General features: G+C 33.2%; 3 protein-coding genes across 4 annotated transcripts; 1 reads left to right on the forward strand and 2 right to left on the reverse strand.

The window, feature by feature from the left end:
• Positions 1 to 334: 334 nt before the first annotated feature.
• On the reverse strand, positions 335 to 4,148 carry LOC104709650 (endoglucanase 19-like). 2 transcript variants are annotated; one of them, XM_087460465.1, is made up of 9 exons: positions 3,653 to 4,148; positions 3,120 to 3,332; positions 2,816 to 3,016; positions 2,516 to 2,605; positions 2,259 to 2,423; positions 1,891 to 2,175; positions 1,182 to 1,530; positions 986 to 1,060; positions 335 to 883 (listed from the first exon to the last, which is right to left on the reverse strand). In XM_087460465.1, the coding sequence occupies exons 1-9, from the start codon at positions 3,851 to 3,853 to the stop codon at positions 582 to 584; spliced, it is 1,881 nt and encodes a 626-aa protein (XP_087316591.1). In that variant the 5' UTR covers positions 3,854 to 4,148; the 3' UTR covers positions 335 to 581. The 2 variants fall into 2 exon arrangements, with proteins under 2 accessions (XP_087316591.1, XP_087316590.1); XM_087460464.1 differs by having other exon boundaries at positions 335 to 886.
• Positions 4,149 to 8,292: 4,144 nt separating this feature from the next.
• LOC104707395 (uncharacterized) lies at positions 8,293 to 9,704 on the forward strand. Its single transcript, XM_010423736.3, has one exon. It carries the CDS (start codon positions 8,602 to 8,604, stop codon positions 9,637 to 9,639), a length of 1,038 nt encoding a protein of 345 aa, XP_010422038.1. The 5' UTR covers positions 8,293 to 8,601; the 3' UTR covers positions 9,640 to 9,704.
• A 7,229-nt stretch (positions 9,705 to 16,933) lies between these two features.
• On the reverse strand, positions 16,934 to 18,931 carry LOC104707396 (single-stranded DNA-binding protein, mitochondrial). The gene is made up of 7 exons (XM_010423742.3): positions 18,702 to 18,931; positions 18,467 to 18,564; positions 18,227 to 18,384; positions 17,738 to 17,946; positions 17,388 to 17,488; positions 17,251 to 17,310; positions 16,934 to 17,158 (listed from the first exon to the last, which is right to left on the reverse strand). The coding sequence occupies exons 2-7, from the start codon at positions 18,525 to 18,527 to the stop codon at positions 17,142 to 17,144; spliced, it is 606 nt and encodes a 201-aa protein (XP_010422044.1). The 5' UTR covers positions 18,528 to 18,564; positions 18,702 to 18,931; the 3' UTR covers positions 16,934 to 17,141.
• Between the last annotated feature and the right edge of the window lie 1,834 nt (positions 18,932 to 20,765).

The following is a 20,765-nucleotide window of genomic DNA, read 5'->3' on the forward strand; positions in this document are numbered from 1 at the left end:
TCATATTTATTTATACGAATTCATATTCAAATAATACTTTTAATAAAGTTGAGATTAAATTATATAATGAAGTTCTGCTAGCAGAAACAAAGTAACTCAGTAAGACCGCGCCACACTACTCACTACATGGATTGCTTTGTATTTAACAGCTAAAATGTCGATCCGACTGCATAATTAGAGGACCAAGCTGCAATTAAATAACACACAAAATAACAAAACATTGGAACATAAATAGTTTGGACCAATATAGTCATTTAGACTTACCATAACCAAGTCAGTTACCAAACCGAATATGTCCAGCATCATAAGTCATAACACTTAATTTCTCTACATATTAATTGAAAAAAATTAAATATATAAACTAAAAAGAGAAAAAGCTTTTGAATTACAAGAAACAGAATTATGCCTAGTTTTACAGTCTCAAATTTCTCTCTATGTGTACAAAGTACAAACTAGAGAATTCGTCTTTCTCATCCTCCCAAAATCCTAACCGATCGGTAAAACTAACCCGAATAATTTCAAAAGCAGGTGAACAAGTTTACAAGCAAGTAAACCGGTCTCACACACCAAAACCCTTCTACTCACTCCAAAGAATAGTTAGAAACCAAGACATTTGCCTGTGGAGCTGAGTGGATATAGACAAACTCCATGCTTTTGCCTGCCGGTAACGATTGGATCCATGAAGGGAAACCATACGAGTTACCGGTTTTGGTAACACCCCATATTGGACCATAGAGTTTGGTGATTGATATCTTCAAATTTTTCAATGTTTTCATAGATCTATTTGTTAATCTCGTTAAATATCGATAGTAAACCTTTCCTTCGTCCTTCCATGAGTTTGTCATCTTCTGCGACGATATGGTGATGGGACTAGGAGATGAAGCTGCTATACAAAACAAAAATTAAGCAAATTGGTTAAGTTCTTATACCAAATCGAATTGGTTTTTCACGATGAGTTGGTATAAAATGTCTAAAGATGACAAACCAGGAGGTGTTGTTGGTTTCCTCTTTGGTACCGGTGCTGGTTTTATGATAACCGGACTTGGAGTTGGACTACCACCTAAAATCAGAAACCCGGTTAACCAAGTCTACTATAAAATTGGGAAGTCCAGCAGAGGTTAATTATATAGCTAGTAGTAGCATGAAAGTTTTGATTAGACAATACAATGTGTTAATCTTACCGGGGAGCAGCTGGTCAGATTCCCTGGGACCGGAAATTAACCGGGCTAGTACACCAAGAAGAGGTGCATTGTTGTAAGTTGCTGGTTCGGTTTGCTCGTAATTGTCCCGCTGGTCAGCGAAGTTATCGTAGGCATCGGGTCCACCCACTATAGCTCCGGTCAAAACATTCGGATCGCTTCCTTTTCGACTATACCATGTGGCGTAACCACCACGGCAAGTCACAAACTTTTGATCGACATTGAACGAGACAATCGACGAACCACGATGATGAACTTGTCGTGGATAGTTCTCTCCGTATCCAACCATGTAACTCGTCGCTCTTGGATTGTCTCCGAGGATGTAATCCACCTAGTTAATTTCAATTTATTTATCAATTATTTAATTCGCATAGATCTAACGTTATATTTTAACTTTTTTGAGATGGGAACAAGTAGTATTATATAGAACGAGTAATCAAACTATCCATTTAGAATACAAAATTTAAAATACTATAAAATAGGTTCAAAAATATCCGAAATATTATACCGGATTAATTCAAAATTGGCCCAAAATAGTACTAGTTTTAGTAAGTGTTTTATAATAGTACTGTAGTACTTTCAAATACATGACTACAGTTTCAAATTCAATTATATATATGTTTATTGTTTCGTTCTGGTTCCATAATATGGGGGTGAATAAGCAAAAATCACTAAAGTTTTTGGGGCAAACCTGTGATTTAGAAAAATCTAGGAGTTTGGATGGAGAAATGTTTCCTTGAGAACAACGTAGATCTCTTTTGGAGGACGAGAGGTAGTCGGAGTACACCGCGGATAAGAAAGAAGCGCTTGTGACAAACTGCATATTGTTCCAGCTTTGCCGGAAAATCAAACCGCCGGGAGTTTTCTTTATGTTTTTGGTGCTTTTACCTAACAACGAACACATATACTGTTCTGCTTTCTCTTGGTACCTCTCGAAGACGGCAGTGTGTTCTCCTGCTTTCCCTTGCATCAGAACCTGTAAACCAAGCAAAATTTCTCGGTTTAGTAACCAAATTAAACCCAATAAGCTCGGTTAAATTGAAGTGAATAATTAATTACCTTGGCGACAAGGGTTTGAACGCCCGCATACTTAACGTCCCAACTGAATTCCGTTATCGACCAGCCCGTACCGCCCATCGAGTCGCCATTTTTACCGAGGTAATCTAGATAATATTTATCATTGGTTGCTTGGTATAGCCACGCAGCAGCCCAGAGTAACTCATCCTGGTTATACAAAATTACGGTTATAATGAGAATTCATGGAATATATATGTATAAGAGTGTCTGCATTTAGACTATAAAGCAGCGTTTAGTACATTGTAACCGCTGACTGATCGGTAGTATTTTTGTGCCACGGTAATGCTGCTGTCGTATTTGCCTCTGTATTTGTCAGCAAATTCAAAAACCTGCCAACATAAGAATTGGGTTAGGATCAGTGGCAAAACTCGTAAATATTATGAATTTAGAAGGTTATTTCTACTATCTACGTTTTTGCACCTTTAATTCCGGTTCTGACAAAAAACTAATTTCAAAATGTTTTAGAGCTCCTTCTATTGCAATCAAGCATCACTAAAGGAGTTCAAAATTGTAAACATTTTGGTTTGAGATTTTAGAACCTGACGGGCGTGACGGATTAGCTCGGCTGAGTATGATGGATCAGAGCGGCGAAAAACTATGGAAGCGGCAGCCATTGCGGCAGCGGTTTCTCCAGCAAGATCCGAACCAGGATTGTTCCTATCAATCTTGTAAGCCCTACGATCAGTAGTCATTTCCTCTGGCCTTTGCCAACAATAATGGTCCGATTTACCATCTCCCACCTACACGGTTACAAAAACAAATTATCATAACCAAATTCAAATTAGTCTAATTAATAAAGAAAGTGATAGGTCATTAGAGAGTGTTACTAATTATTAATGTTACCTCTCCATAGAGGACGTTAGGTTCAGGGTGGGCTTTAATGAAATAATCAGTTCCCCACTTAACGGCGTCAAGGGCATGGCCAAGTTCGTCATTAGATTCTAGCTGGCCACCGTATTCTATGATGCTCCAACACATTGTGGTAACCGTGAAAGCCATCGGAAGCCCGAATTTCACATTGTCTCCGGCGTCATAGTATCCTCCAACTAGATCCACCTGCACAATATTTTAAAAATGTGATTCAAGTTAGCAACTATAATGTAGTATGAATAATCAGCTGCTTATGTGACGTTTTAGGTGGCCTAAACCATCCAAACGCTTAGATTTTGATCATATTTATTAGTTAAAGGGAATAATAGGGTCAACGGAAAGTCAAATTATTATATGGATCTAGACAGCGGTTAATATAACTTTATATTATAAAAAGTAATATAATTATGGAAAAAATCTGATTAACAGAGTTTTGAATATTACTAGAGACTAGCATAATATACGAATTTCAGTTTATTTATTTTTAATTTTAAAAGGAAGCTTACGCCGCTTGATTTGCCGTCGTAAAGACCGGAGTGAGATCGCCATGAAACTCTCTGGTTGGGAGGAAGGTGTCCTGACCTCTGAGCTTCAAAGAATATAATGCTTTTGCTCAGAGCTTGTTTATAGTCGTGTCCTGAAACTGCAAGCTGAACCAACCCAAGAAGAAGAAGAACAAGAATCGAAATGGTGGTAGTAGCACCCATTATTTAGTTATGTCTTTGTGAAAAATTATGAAAAAAAAAAAAGTTGGATCCTCTTAAATCAACTAGCTAGACTCAAAAGATTAGTTGGTCCTTGTCGGACTTTGTTAAATTTTAGTTTATGGGATCCTTCATCAAAAGATTGAGACGTTGATCCTTTCTAAATAGAGTGAGAGGGAGATAGAGATGGTTTGGTGAATGAAGATGAGAAAAAATTGAGGTTTATATGGGAGAAAGTGAAGGAAGGTACCAGGAGGAGAGAAAACGGCAGAATTATTTTCAATTTTCTTTTGTTTTTGAAATTATATTCAACTCTTTTATAACTATATATAGACTAGTTAACTCTTTTATGAATGCAATAATGTGTCGGCAGGGAGTTCAGTTCAAATTTAGGATGAAACAATAGCTTTTCTAATATAAATGAAAACTATTATTATTATTATTCTCACAATCTAAGAGAGGAGTCCATTTATATATCAATATTGGTAATTAACAATTTAACATGAATAAAATTTGAACACAAACTAAAATTAAAATATGTTCTTGAAGTTTAAAACTTTGTTAGTGCAATGATCTTCTACTTTGTCTTCTAGTAGTAGAACAGAATTTGAATCGTTTTTAAAAGGGAAAATAATAGTTGTCCTTCCACCCGTTACGGAAGCTCCGAATCTTCCATGCATCTAAACAAATGCCATAAAATAATATCATTACTTTTCTATCATATACAAAGTCAAAACCCGAATATATACTTCTTTTTTTTTCCTAATTCAGATCGTAATTCTAAATCGACTCCTCAGTTGTGCAAGTTGCATCATCCAATGGTCAAGGATTTAAACATATCTACAATAAGTATATATAGGGTTTGATTCTTAAAGCTAGAATGCACTTTTTTAGATCATCCGTTTTAGTGTCAAGTACTACGAGTAAGAGGGTCTATCGTTGGTGCATGTAAGAATCCTCAACTGGAAATCTGAATATTACGAAAAAGTTGTATGTTATGGAGTTGTTCGTGAATTTGCGTATCATAATCACGTATATTATGTATATATATGTAAGTAGATATGCCAGATTGACCATCATGTGTGATAGGATAAATCAACATATCCATGATGATAATATAACATACGACAAAAAAAAAATAATAATAATAAATAAAATAAACCCCATTCGCGAATATTTCATTATCTTTTTCAATTAAAATAAAATATATTCATTTTTAAACATGATATAAACTAAAATGGAAAAAAGAAAGAAAGTGATACGACCAATTTAAGAGAGATTTATATAATGATTTAGTAAAGTAGATGGGTTACAACTATATGATAAGAATGAAAGTTGGGTGGGTTAACACCCTTTTCAAAAAACACGTTGGGTGGGATTTGATCGACCTTGCAAAATAAATGCCGAACAGTCTTAAGACTGGGGACACACAAGACAAACAATACACGCACCGAAATTAATTCTAATATTTAATCGACAGTACAATGCCGTCAAATAGATAATAGAAATAGACAATCACAGAAAAAAATTTAGATATTTTTTGAAAAAAAAAGAGGATAAATAAGTGAGGAAGTAAATGGTGAAAAGTCACAAGTTGATCATTTTGGTTTGAGTTGGATGTCCCCAACCACAATCAATTGTCTACCGAAAACAGAAGTTGTATCTTTATTTTTTGTTATTAAATTGGCAATATGGGATTGCTAAATAAATAGCTACATAACACCGGTCAAAAATATGTAAACACGACCATGAGATGTGGGCGGAAATTGGTTGTATATGCACGCATTGGGAGGAAACCTTGCTTGGTAATTTATTGAAATAGCGGTGCCGCTGATATTTTTGGTGAGAGTTGGATAATTTATGTAAAAAAATTGGTGTATATGTTTAAAACGTATTATATAAGCTAAATTACACACTCATAGTTGCTTGAATAAAACTGTTGATGATCATGGTCTTATTACGTATTTATTTGTTTTCAACTAATTAAAGTTTATCACCTTGATAAGTTCAACAAACCACTTCTCTTAAACAATTGATAAATTTGAGATATGAATTAAAATGTACATCGAAACAAGTAAAACTATTTCTTAAAAAAATAAATTAAGATTAAGACATTAAATTATAAGTAATATATATATATGCACATATGCATTTACAACATAATAATAGTATTATCGGTTTATCACAATTCACATGGTTTAAAGTAACTTTGATCGACGGGTTTTACATTATTGTTTCCCAGTTTTACATTATTAAAATATTAAAATAATATCATGGAACATTTGATATCGGTTAAAACTTTAATTTTAAATATATTTTTAATGCCTTAAAACTTTAGTGCATATGATTAAGAAAAGTCAAAACTTTACCCATCGATTCAACATTTTATCTTTTGTCGATGCTAGTTTATTTGTTTGTCGGGCAATTAAAGACAATCGTGAAGAGTTTTCTATGGTCCTTATGTTTTGTGTAGCTGCTCCAAGCAGAGAAATTAATTTTTAGAAATGGTATTACGGCCATAACTATTAGAAGCAAAAGCAAAAGTGCAAAACCAATGAGCAAGCATAAATTTTATGGTGAATATAACTATTGGTAGAGGCCAAAATTATTAGAGACATACTAAATGTTTTAGGCTTTTAGCAGTTCGAAACTAGAAAATCTATTCGTAAGCAACATTTTTAATATGAGCTCATTTGGCACATGCTATATTAAGCTCTCGAAAAGATGTCACCGCACGTGCAAATTTTTAATTTGCTACGACACTATACAACTGTCTCTTTCCTACTCTTACGTAAACCCCAATTTTTGGTTAGTTTTATTAACAATATATTTTATCAAGAATTTGAATTGGAATTTTATCAAGAATTTGAATTGGAATTTTATTGTATTAAGTACGTAATTTGAATTCATTTTAAATCATAGTCTATATAGTGCGATTTAAATCTTTCTTTAATGGTTTTCGAGTGTGAGTTGCACTTTCGACACAAGAATCTTATACCAGCAATCACAAACAGAGTAGCTAGCTAATTTAATAATCTTACGTTGATTACTCGTTCCAATTTTATTTGATAGAGCAACGTAACTTCGATCGGGACATTTAGTAGTTTAATCGTTTTGAATCCCATTTATATATACCATAATGCATGTTAGTGACTAAAAAAACGAAAACATAAGTCTACTTTAAAAATAACATAAATCTGAATCTTATTTTGCTAAAACTGATAAAAACTAAAAACATATATAATTGTACCAAAAAAAAATTCACATAGAAAGAAATTAATTCCAGACAAAAAGAAATATGCATGATATATCATTGTAAAGTACGAAAATGAATAACTATCAGTTGAGTTAAAAACTTAAAATAATAAAAGTGTAAACAACTGGAAATCAGACTATATCGTATAACAAACGAATAAATAATTCATTCAGCGTTCGAAGATCACAAATTTGAGTTTGTCTATTTTTTAATAATGAAACATAAATATTTTTGAAACAACAAATATCAGAAAGTTCTTTCAAAAAAAAAAAAAAAAACAAATATCAGAAAGTTCTATTTTGAGGCTGTCAACAAAAAAAAAATTCATTCATGGTCACATGAACGCATGTGACTACCGACACTGTGAGATTTGATCTCTTCGTGCGTGACTGAGAGAGCCCCAACCGCTGCTCCATTTCATCTCATGTGGCCTCACGTGATGCTTTCTTCACTTCAACCTTCATTTTATTTTATTATTGACAGCTTTCAAACTTTGAATTTATTAAGAGGTCCAAAAATAAGAACATATATACATCAGAATTTTCTAAAGAGGAGAGACCATGGAACCTTCTTTCATACATTTGTATAACCTATGGTTTGGGAATATAGAGATTCTTAACTGATTTACGGTCACAAAACAAAACAAAACGAAACTTTTATCATTTTAAGTATAAACATACGTAAGTGAGTTCGCCCTAGTTCTCTCCCAGATACGTTTTTCGAGGAGCCGCAAGAGGAGTTTCCAAATGGTGTTTCTCCACCGGCAAAGCTTCTTCGGTGTTCCCCTCTCCTAAGCCTAGATTGGCAAAGCGTTTGTAGGAGCGTTGTGTGAGAAACGCTATGAGTCAACGCCAATCAAGATTTTTTTTTACTCCTTTCACACGTGTAAGAAAAACTGGTAACTGCTCTAAAAACCTAAGGGTTATCACGCTGGATATGGGAGAGTTTGGACTATTATTTTTAAACAATTATCACTTAAATATATTAATTTTCAAACCAAAATATTCTAGTAAAAAATATTTAACTTGAGTCCAAATAAGAAACAATATATTGGAATATGCTTTCAATATTCCCTAATTCAAATTTAAAATTAATATTTTCAAAATATATATTTAATTTTAATTTATAAAATTGCTAATTTTTCGTTATTTGTTTTTTTGCTTTCGTAGATATTTTTCATAATTTTATTTTTTAATAAAATTAGTTCTAAATAAATTTGTTTCAAAAAAAAGAATTTTTATTTATAAAAAAAATAAATATATATTTTAGGTCTTACTCCCAGCCTCCGCTCACAGCTCTCTCCTCCTCGCCCCTGCTTCAGCTGCTTACCGTTGTTGTTCCCCTCTCCGCTTTGCCAATCTAGCCTCTAATCGGCGGTGCTCTCGTTCTGCTAGGGTCCTCTTCGTAGTTACCGGAGTTATTTCCGGCGTGTTTTTCCGGCATCCTCTCCGGCTTCTTCCGTTTCTAATAGTGTTTTTTCTGCTTCTCGGTTTCAATGGCTCGACTTTCTTCGATGATTTCGCTGCGCCATAACCCTTCGTTTCCGACGGATCTGCTTGCTTTTATCGGCCTGAAGCTTCCATCGGCGCTGGCCTCATTGTCGTTTCGTCCTTCTCCACCAGATCCGCCTGATCCTCCAGACCCTCCAGATCCCTCTCCGGCTCAAAGCCATGTAGCTCATATCGTCAAGTCACACCAGCTTCTTAGCCTCGTTGGCAGCAGAGTTGATTGCTCGCACTCCATTTCCATCTCAATCAACATGCCTCCTCTCCTGTTCCCCCAGGTATGCTCCTGTTCTTCGGTCTCTGGTTCTTCTACTTTGGAAAGTTCTTGGATGATCGTTGAGAGTGTGGCTCTGGCTTTGTGGAATTTGGATCTCGTTTTTACTCCTTTGATGAATTTGGATACCCGTGGATCCACATTTGTGCTTTCTTGTGGCACCTTTATCGCCTTATTGCGAATGTTTACTGCAGTATGCAGATTATACTTCAAATTGGCTGTGTTAGTAGCCGCTTTGTTGCAGATTGGAAAGAGATCTTTGCTCTCCTTCACCGTTACAGATTATCTGGTTCACCGGGGCTTTTACAGCCCTCATCTCTCCTTTAAGGAGCTTATTATCCTCCCAAATACTTCACTTGGTTTTAGTGGTATTGTCACAGGGAGCATTGTTCTGAAGACTGTTCTACTTGAAGTAGAAGCGAGGTTTGTTGCCCAAGACTGTCCCCGCTCAGCTTTTGCTGACTGTTCGTCGTTGGTGTCTTTAGAGGCTTCGTTTCCTCCATTCAAGAACCAATCTACTTTGGTTGAGCTTGTTAGCTCCCATCTTTCCCATTATCCATGGTTTGAGCTTGTTAGCTCCCATCTATCCCTTTATCTATGGTTTGAGCTTGTTAGCTCCCATCTATCCTTTCATTTATGTTTAGCTTCTGATTTCGTTATTGTTGTTGTTTTACCATTTGCTCAAGTGGCTTGGTTTGTTTGGGATTTTGATAGCCATTTGTACTTTCTCCTTGAGGAGGAAGAACTCTTTTAATTTGAATGAAATCCTAGTTTGACAAAAAAAAAAAAGTATAAACATACGTAATTGTTTTCTGATTTTCTAATCCCTTTGAATAAAAACTTAAGAAAATATTATTTAAAAAAAATTATAGATATGTACAAAATAAACAAATCCCTTATATAATAAAACGGAAGTACACAACATTGTTTTGTAAACTATATAATTTTAATAAGTTGGTTAGGAATAGGTTATAGATTAAGTTTTATATTATTTGTATAGTCTGGATTTATTGTTTCCAAAAATCTTAAAGAGAATATTCTAAAAAATTATTTGATATCATATAACTTACCATATTAATTTTTTTATTAAATTATTCATCAAATAAAATCTTTTGATATCTAACTTAACATATTAATTTGTTAATTATTATTATACACCACCTCTCATTTTTATATATGAGTCTATTTTGTGAAACAAATAAATTCTCATATTATTTATTATAATTAAAAAATAGTTTTATTTCCGGATATACCATAAGTTGAATTTTTAAAGACAAATATAAATGATTCAATCTATAAAATATTCAATTTTTATTAATATTATTTTTTAAAAATAATATCTATTGAATTAAAAAATTTACTAAGTAAAGGGTCAAAGTTTGAATATTTAAATTCAATTTCATACTTTTTTGTTGAATTTTATAATTTTATATAATATAATAAACTTTAAATAATTTATTTTGAAATATTTTTAAAATATTGAAACTTGATATTAAAGTTGGAAACTATAAACATTCTAAATTGGTTTGTTGTAGCAATGTCAATAATATGTCACTATAATATGAAAAATTTAAAAAACCAAGTATATTAAAACAAAAGTATAACAATATATTAAACTACTCATAATATAATAAATCATTTTTTAAAAACCAAATTCACAAAATTATGTTTAATAATGACATTCAAGTCATGAGGTAGAATATACATTGTTGAAATAACTTCATGTACATAAACTAATACAACATATTAAAATTTTATTTTAAAATAGAAAATATACAAAATTTTGTATAAAATAAAATTTAACCAGTGTTATAGCACGAGTACTTATCTAGAATTATTAACAATATAAAACTTACAAAATAAGTGTCTTTTTCAAGTCATCATATTTAGCATATGATTTTATTACATAATATTTTATCCAAAAAACTTTTAAAAATAATCACATAAATTATATTTTATAAAAAATTACAATGTAAATAAAATGAATTTCAACACATGCTCTAGCACGGGTCTTAATCTAGTCTAACTAATATATATATATATATATATATATATATATATATATATACTATAGTGTTGTAAGTTGTTGCATAATATGGAACGAAACTTGATAACTATCTGAATAGAAGCCAAACCAAACTGATCTGTAATTCATTCGGTTCCTCAACGAATGATAAATCTCCTAACCCAAACTATCCGATTGAAGGATACAAAAACTCGAATAAAGTACTCATACCCAAATTGCTTATATCTAATCATCAATTGTTAAAATAAAAGTAATTTTAATTAAATTATTAAATAAATATTATATTAAATGTGATGTTAAAAGTTTGCAATTAACTTCTTCTTTTTAGTTAACGTTTTTCAATTTTTAAAAACATTAAAAATTTATCATTTTCTGGAATATCTTAACTGAATTGAATCGAAGTTTTATCTATGCTGGCGGCACCAACAAACATATAAAATATTACCACAACGAAATTCATGTGATTTTACAAGAATTCTACAACAAATGGTTAGATGAGTCCATCGATTTTATTTGTTTGTAGGCACTCATCACTATAATCCCAAAGAATAAATCTAAATTTTGTCAAAAATCAGTATTCAAAAGTAAAAGATTATTGTACATAGTTTATATTGTATATAAGCGAGTATTATCGGATTTCAGTTTTACACTACCAAAATCATTAAGAGAAGAGTTTAGATGCACAAAGATATGCCAAATTATCCCTACAATTTATTAAAAATCATTTTGTCATCATTCCCATATTTGTTGTCATGTCTACTCCAAACCAAAAATTGAAAGGAATTACGGACTAAAAATGCACTATTCATTTGATTCATCAAAATCTTTAGATAATAGCAAACAAACTTTTAAAGACTTACATGATTTTAATATATCTCTCAAAATGACTTGGTGGATTCTCATCCTCCTTGCTTGATTATATAAAGGTATGTATTACTATAAGAAGTTTTACAAGTTAAAATGACTTGGTGGGCTGTTTGTGATATTAAAAATATAATAGAGATGAAAGATATTTCATATTCCTTTTAAGTTTAAATTTGTTTACTTTTAGTGAGAATAGACAGATGACACTCTTTTTACTACTGATGTGTTATTCAAATAATTTTTTTTACTGCTGATGTGTCACTCAAATAAAGAGAATTGACCATCTTTCATAATATAAATTAGAGTTTGGTTTGTAATGCATGGGTATTGGTGATGAGAGCTACCTTCGATCTATGTTTTTTCTTTTTAATATTAAGTTTCCTTCAATAATCATTTCTCTCGATCTTGTCTAATACTAAGTTTTCTCTCGTTAAATAATCATATCTCTTTGATTTTCGTTTGAACTTTTTAATAACGGAGAATATGTATTGTAGTTGTTCCAATCCGGTTTAATGTGCAATTTCTGTTTAATTCATTTAAAAAAACATATAAAAAGGACATGTAATGTTGTTGACATGACAGTCAATCACAATGAAATGTCAAAAAATGAGGGGGGAGGGATAGGGTTGATTCATCAAATTGCTATAATGATAAATTTATCACAATTTCTATGGATTCATGGTTTGATTTTCGAAGATAAAAGATAGGAGAAAGAAGAACATTTTATGAAATTGTCATCTTGTAAATTGTCTGTCTCATATCACACGTGTTAGCATATTTCCCCTTGGATAACATAACCGTGCAAATGCTAAGAGATCACCGTAATACGCTTGGGGACGCTGCTTCATCAATACCTTACCAGGAAAAACCATTGAGACAAAACCATGGTGAAGGAAAAAGAGTACAGCACGCATTACTCCCCCTGTTCCAAGCATCACTAAAAGTCCTTAAGTCTCCGCATTCCAATCTGGTACGTGAGCTTCCTGAATGTCCATGTCGGTAATGATTTGGTGAAGAGATTGACTGAATTGTTGCATGATGGAACTTGTACCACTTGAACTTCTCCGACCTTTTGTAGTTCATGTGTGAAGAAGAACTTAGGTAATATGTGTTTCGTCCGATCTCCCTTAATGTACCCTTCCTTGAGCTGTGCGATGCAAGCGGTATTGTCTTCATATATGATAGTCGCTTCCTTATCATCGGTCATGCCACAATCCGACCTGATATGTTGAGTCATTGATCTCAACCACACACACTCACGGCTGGCTTCATGCATAGCCAAAATTTATGCATGATTAGATGATGTGGCCGCTATGGTTTGCTTCATCGGACGCCACGAAATTGTTGTACCACCGTGCATAAACACATAGCCGGTTTGAGACCTTGCATTATGTGGATCGGATAGATAACCTACATCAGCAAAACCAACTAAACCGTTCCAGTGCCTTTGGGTCGGACAATAACTAAATCTTGCTAGGAGGTTCACGGCAAAAAAAATGTTTGGTCTAGTGTGGCTAGCCAAGAACATTAAAGCTCCTATAGCACTGAGGTATGACACCCAACATAGGAAATTTGGATTCAGCAAACTGACAATCCGCGTATCTAGCCTTAAATAAATCACCCGTAGTTGGCTCTAGATACTTAATAATGGTGGGAGAATCATATCCAACATATATTCCCATTCTCTTTTGAGGTCTCATCTTTGTTCTCTATGGTGGAGCAATAGGTACATAAACGGCACACCCGAATGTCTTTAGATGGGATATGTCTGGCTCATGACCCGTTAATAATTGGGATGGCGAATATCTATGCTCACTAGCTGGCCTGATGCGTATAAGCTCTGCTGCATGTAATATTGCGTGTCCACAAGCCGACACAGGAAGCATCGACCTCATGAATAATGGTCGAGCAATTAATTGTATTTGTTTAATGAGGGATTCAGCTAATCCGTTTTGTGTATGGACATGTGCCACGGGATGTTCCACACTTACCCCCATGGACATACAATAATCATTAAACTCTTGGGATATAAATTCATCAGCATTGTCTAGATGTATAGTCTTAAGTGGAAAATCTGGAAAGTGAGCTCGCAGACGTATGATCTGGGCCATCAATCTAGCAAACACAAGGTTTCTAGTTGATAATAAGCAAACATGCGACCATCTGGTCGATGCATCAATAAGGACCATAAAATATATAAAGGTCCCACAAGGTGGGTGTATTGGTCCACATATATCTCCTTGTATCCTTTCTAGAAAATTTAAATTCTCTTTAGTGACTTTCACTGGTGATGGCCTTGAGTTTCCCTTGTGCACATGCTACACACGTGAGATTTTTAGGGATAACTCGTCTTTCTTTAAGAGTGTGCCCATTTGAATTCATAATTAGCTTACGCATCATTTTAGAACCCGGATGGCCAAGCCGGTCATGCCATAAGTGAATTGTTCATTGAACATTTTGTTCATTGCCATATTAGCCTCTATCATATTAATCTTAGCATGGTAAAGACCAGTGGATAATGCGGTTATAGTCTCTAAGACTTTCTTATGGCCTTGGGCGATTTCAGTAATATTTTGGAGAAAGAAATGGATAAAAATGAAGTCTCACAACACACCCAAAAACGGACTCCAATACCCCATTTTTTGTCAAACGCTTTGTTTATTGCCACAACACACCTACAAATGACCAAAACAACTTAGTTTTGGTCATTCCCAGTGCCATGTGGATGCCACAGATCGTCTGACTCAACATTGTTAAACTCTGATTTAACGTTGTTCGAACATATGTTGAAATTGACAACATTTTATATAGTTTAGGTAGCAAATTTGAATTTTAACAAAGCTCAAGTTGTTATTTTCAGGGTGTTAAACTTTAGGTATAAAAAAACGTTTGACAAATAGTTGAGGTTGATTTTGGCCATTTTCCCGCTTCTGGTAATGGGGCAGTACCATGAGGTCTCATTGCACTGTTCATTAGTAATAACTCATTGTTCTGCTCAGCAAGCAGCAAACAAGAGATTAGACTTGCATATGTCTTAAAACCCTTTTCATGATATTGTTGCTGAAGTAGTATGTTATTGGTGTGAAAGGTTGAGAATGTTTTCTCTAGCAAGTCTTCCTCAGTAACCTCCTTACCACATAATTTCAAGATCGAGACTATCTTAAATAGCTCAGAATTATACTCTTCCACGGATTTAAAATCCTGGATTCTTAGATTTTTCCAATCAAATTGAGCCTTTGGTAGGAGCACCGTCTTTTGGTGTCCATATCTATTTTTCAACTCTGTCCAAAGGTCAAGAGGATTTTCAATGGTAAGGTACTGGTTCTTGAGACTCTCAGCAAGATGATGGCGTATTAGCAAAATCGCCTTGTACCTACTCTTTTCAGTACAATCATTATCATCCTCAATGCACTCATATAGGTCCTTTGGTTTCAGGGTAATTTTAGTGTCCCATGCCCATTGTTAATAATTGTCTCCAGAGACATTAAGTGCAGCATATCGGAGATTGTCGATCTTGGACATCTATAAAATACAAGATATGCACCCGATTATTTTCATGCGGTATTTAAGACCAAAACATGCAATCGCTTTAGTCTAGGCCATGCAGTATTTAAGACCGAACCATGCCAATTGTTTTGGATTATTCCATGCGGTATTTAAGACCGAACCATGGAATTAATTTCGTCTAGACCATGCGGTATTTAAGACCAAACCATGCCATTAATTTCGTCTAGTCCATGCGGTATTTAAAACCGAACCATGCCATTAATTTCGTCTAGGCCATGTAGTATTTAAGACCTAACCATGCCAATTTTAGTAAATAATTTCTTGTCCTTTTAATACATAATTAATATATGCATGAAACAATCCTAGACAACATTTATAATCTAGTATGAACAAGGAAATATGCAAATAATTTTAAGTTTTAAAGTTTTCCTTTTCTCTAGATAAGATTATTTCCTTTTTAGTTTAGTAAATTTTCCTATTCTGAATAGAATTAGGACAAGAGGTTTTTAGGAAAAACTTTTCTCTAGGGTTTCGATTTTAAGTTCTTAGTTTTAGGGTTTCATGCAAGACAAAATTCCGATTTTAAGTTTCAATTTATGCAAGACATAGAATCAATCAAATCAATAACAATGAATCTTATCCTAAGCAATTCTAAACCTCATACAATCCGAATTTTAAAGTTTTAGGGTTTAGGGCTTTTAAAGCTTAGGGTTTTGATTTGTTGATTGTGTAATTATAGATTTTAGGGTTCTAATATAATTTAAAGTTCAAGTTCGATATATGTGTCTGATGAATTCGATTTATTTACCTTACACCGTTCTGAGGTTGGCTAGAATTGATTCGGGAGCTAAAGAACTCGGATATACCTTGAGCTTGATCGCGAACCTCGGACTAGTCATGAACAAAACTTGATCACGAACAGAATCTGACCACGAACGCGGATTGATCACGAACAGGAACCGATGGCCGTTGTGGCGGCGGTTTAGGGTTTTAGGATTAGGGGATTTTTCTCAGTTTGAGCTTAGAGCAAACTCGTGCTGATAACGTGTTGTGAAAGTAGAGATACTCGAATGATGTATTCTCTTGTATTATTAATGATTCAATCGAATAGTACATTATATAGTAAAAGATAAAACCCTAAGTACAATAGAATTCCTAAACCGATATAGAATAAGGTGGCTAATGGGCCTTATGGACTTAGACATATGAATGGACCGGTAACGGAGATCCACTCCAAATGATTTACAACATAAATGTATTTATCATTTTTTTTTTACTTAAACATGTTTATCAGTTTTTTTTAATTGATATGCGCGTATGTTTTGCCACTTTTAATGGGTTTGAGCCCGATAGTGGGCGTTTCCATGATTATCGGCAAAATTCAAAAAACGCTCCATATTATTCCGTCATAAGTGAGTCATGAGGAACGGTTTAGTAATTTACATAAATTGCATGTTAGTGTGGAGAAGAATATAGCTATGTTTAATTCAAGCTTGAATATCAAGCTATGTATTGGAGTCGATATGACCGAACAAGCTTCAACAGACATGTTAAACTTCCACTGAAGAACCGTATTTGCTCTTATTTGCTCTTCCTTTGTTCTGCCATATAAACTTCCACTGAAGAACCGTAGATTTGGTACACCGGAAGATTCAGTAAAACTAAACAAATGCATGGCATGACATACTTATTTTTGACCAAAAACTACACAAATGTCCCTGATATCCATAAAAAAGGAACTCAGTGCTCACAAAGTCACAATGGACAGAACAAAAAAAAACAAACTGTATTGTTGATTTTACTCTGAAAGCTTTGATTCAGTATTCTCTCCTCCGGCCACCGAAATATTCTTGCTCCGACTAAATCAATCCTTCTTCTGCCAAATGTGGAACAAAATTAAAACACATAAGCAACATATCTCTTCTTTATTTAGGAATATGAGCTGAATGATAAAATGATATAACTTACTTAGCTCATCGAAAGAGATTTTGCTAATGCTTTCACCATATTTGATCAGCCGAATCTTCCCTGCAAAAACACAAAAGAATCGTAACAGAGCAATAAACTGATGGTCCGGATCAACAACAATATGAAACCATACATACCATCACGACGGATGCAAATCTCAGGGATACTCTTCACTTCACTGCTGATACTATCATTATACACTCTAGTCTCAATATCACCTTCCACATAAACCGATGAGCTGTGTAACAAAGCACCAGAAAAAAAAAAGTTCAGATGAATACCTACACCTTTCACCTCCTATTTATTAACTGATACCATCAAAGATCAAGCGAATAAAGAAGAAACAGAGATTGGAAACAGAGAAATAGATGATCTTCTAAAGTAACAAACTAACTAACGGACTTATCACTTAGTTAATCTGAAATTAGAACTCTTAAACTAATACACTTCCTTGTTTTAAGATAGTTAAACATGTACCAAAACTTACTTTTTAGCGAGTTTCTGGACAGCGTAAGAGCCAAGCACTTCGTTGTGCACTGCGATTCTATGCCACTGAGCTGGTTTTGGCTGATTGATAGCTCCTACAAGCCTCTGATCAAACATCCCACCTGTTCCTACTGTAAAGATCGTTACTGTCCGCCCGTTCCTTAAGATCTTCTGTACCGGTGATTGCCCTACTTTCCCACAGATTATCGCCTGTGTGAGAATCAAAGGAAATATGTAACCACAGGAAATGCAATCACCCACTCTAAAGATGATATTGGAATCAAGATAACTCAAGTCATGAACCATGCTATGATCGTCAGAATCTAATTCAAGGCATATACAAAAAGATCGTTCCTTTTCAATTGGGTTTTTTTTTGGCTATAGAAACAACAACTGAAGACTTAGATAAGCCTAATTTGATTATCATATTCTTCAGCTACTACTAATGCTCTCAAAAGTGTAAAAGTGTTCCAAGATTGAATCTTTTTACCCTATGAACACCGCGAAATCCCCAACCTTTACGGGGATCAACTCCATGAGGTTGAAGCTCAGGTCTTTCTGATACGTTTTCTTCAAAATCTTCTTCTACACCTTCATCAATAGGACCAGTTGAGAACCAAGCCTTGGAGCCTCTCTCAGCACTTATTGCTACATTCGCAAACCCCAATAAGAAACAGATTATAATTTTAATCAAACACATTTCTGAGTAGAACGCTGAAGAGGATATTACCTAGAGGAGATATTAAAGAGGATCTCAGAAGCTTCGAGGCTCTGATGGCGAGTGAGTTCATTTTAAAGCAGGAATGGTTCTGACTTCTGAGAGTTAATCTGCAAATTGAAGTGATTCCTCGCAATTAGGGTTTATACGTCACAGCGATGGAACAATTTTGAATTAGACCAATCAACCACGACTAAGCTGAGAAATGCGAAAGCAGGATTTGGAAGTAAAGAGGGAAATGGCGTACCAGTGAGTTTGAGAAGGAGATAACGCAACACAGAGAGGATGATGAAGAAGAAGAAGAAGAAGAAGAAGACCAAAACGATGTCGAAGTGCTCTGATTCGTTAAACCCTGCGGTGAGGGTTTTTTAGGGTTTAGAATAGGAAAACAAAAATGGCTGGTGAACGGGAAAAACCTTGCCGAGGTAGAGGACGACGGGAACCTTAGGTTGTCTTTTCGTGTAATTACCAAATTACCCTTTCTTTTTTTTTTGAATAAAAACGAGAGGAAATGGATTTTTGCAGATTACAATTTACAAGACCAGAAAAAAGAGAACTCATGTTACTGAGAGGCCCAATTGGTATATAGTTTTTTTTTTCTCAACCCAATTGGTATATAGTTTTACTTTAAAATGTCTAATTAGTGTGGATTAGTAACAAAAACATGTACCAGTCGTGACTTGAAAAATTTATAAAAGTTCGACTGGTAACAAAAAGTAAAAAGTTGTAGAAGTTTGTTATCATATTATTACTTTTCAATTATAGCGACATTACAAAACAAGTATTAGTAATAAAAATTATAAATATTCTAAACAAATAAATATTTATTTATTATTTAAAATTTCATACTAAAAAACCAAATAGTATTTAAAATTGAAAAATATATATTTTACGGATTTATTTGATTTTTTATAATTAAAATATTTGAATTTTACATAATATTCCAAACCGGATTTAGAGTTGACACACTCTACTCGCAACATAATTTAACTGCATATTATATCATAATAAATTTGTAATTATGTACACTCAATCCTAAAGGAGAAACTTATAATTTTCATGTTAAAATAATATGTAAATTATATCATATTTATATCTTACTAAAAATAAAAACTAATTTAAAAATTAATAATATTATTCTCAAAGAAAAAAGGAAACTAATACTGTCTCATATTTGAAAAAAACTAAATAGTTGTTCCATATTTTGTAGCCTCATACATAATAATTTTAAATTAAAATATACTAACATTATCATAAATTAATCAAAACTGCATAAAACTTTATTATTTTCTTCAAACTTGTATGCTATCCTAAAATTTGGATCAAAAAATTTATGCCAATTGTATTGTATTTTTAATACAAAGTAACTATACTCTTTTGTATACTATTTTTATAATTTTTGCATAAGTTTTGCATCATATTTGCATAATACTTATTATTATCTTTTTACAATTCTCTTGCTTTTATGATCAAAATTTAAATACATAATCCTATAAAAAAGGATATATGTTTTTACCTTCATTTATTTTAAACTAATTTTATTTTCTATATAATTTATTAGTAGTTATCAACTTTTGCATATAATAAAATTTTATCTCAGATCCACTGCTGATGGAAAATCGAGTTTCTAGAAATTGGTTGTTAGAAGAATATGACCCAGTATAGTGCCAGTCGGCTATTGGCCTGCCTAGACATTTAACAGATTGTGAATCAAATTGTGAAAATCGATTCTTCTCACTATCTCTGAACTTGTTTCTTTCGAAAGAGAAAGATAACTTAATGCAAAAAAAATCAAAAAAAAAAAAAAACAAACAAACAAACAAACGCCAGCAATCATATTTTGACACGTAGAGGGTCTTGGAGGGTCTTATTTTTTCTCGGCAGAGACACGGTTATCTGAAAATCTAAAATTAAAATTTGATTTTTATTATGTTTAATTATTAAAAAATAAAAGAGATCCTTATCCGTATAACCGATGTGAATGCTCTTATAACCTTATTCGATCAAGTAAATTTTATATTGTTTTGTTTATATAAAATACACGGGTTGCTCGAAAAACTTAAATGAATTTTGATATATAATTTTTTTTTTGTCAAACAATTTGTAGTTTACTATTTCTCGTTAGTTGAGTACAAGTTTTTATTTCTAAAAAAAACAAAAAATGCTTCTTCTTTTTCTTACTCCAGTTTTTTTTTTTTTTTTTTTTTTTTGTAATGAATTGTTAGTTTGCAGAAGACAAAAAAATCTCTATTATTATTTGTAAAGTCGTTTAACTAATAAACCTTTATTTCATAAGAAATTACAATGATAT

This window comes from Camelina sativa, chromosome 8 (assembly GCF_030686135.1).
Source record: "Camelina sativa cultivar CO46 ecotype springtype chromosome 8, ASM3068613v1".
Classification (NCBI taxonomy): Eukaryota; Viridiplantae; Streptophyta; class Magnoliopsida; order Brassicales; family Brassicaceae; genus Camelina; species Camelina sativa.

Excerpts from the sequence above, each read along its gene's own strand:
- LOC104709650 (XM_087460464.1), bottom strand. The coding sequence starts at position 3,853 with ATGGGTGCTACTACCACCATTTCGATTCTTGTTCTTCTTCTTCTTGGG. Across the intron at positions 1,061-1,181 it reads ATCTGACCAGCTGCTCCCCG|GTGGTAGTCCAACTCCAAGT; the intron begins GTAAGATTAACA and ends TTCTGATTTTAG. Across the intron at positions 887-985 it reads GAAACCAACAACACCTCCTG|CAGCTTCATCTCCTAGTCCC; the intron begins GTTTGTCATCTT and ends TGTTTTGTATAG.
- LOC104707395 (XM_010423736.3), top strand. The coding sequence starts at position 8,602 with ATGGCTCGACTTTCTTCGATGATTTCGCTGCGCCATAACCCTTCGTTT.
- LOC104707396 (XM_010423742.3), bottom strand. The coding sequence starts at position 18,527 with ATGAACTCACTCGCCATCAGAGCCTCGAAGCTTCTGAGATCCTCTTTA. Across the intron at positions 18,385-18,466 it reads CTCTTTAATATCTCCTCTAG|CAATAAGTGCTGAGAGAGGC; the intron begins GTAATATCCTCT and ends TTGCGAATGTAG. Across the intron at positions 17,947-18,226 it reads GATTTCGCGGTGTTCATAGG|GCGATAATCTGTGGGAAAGT; the intron begins GTAAAAAGATTC and ends ATTCTCACACAG.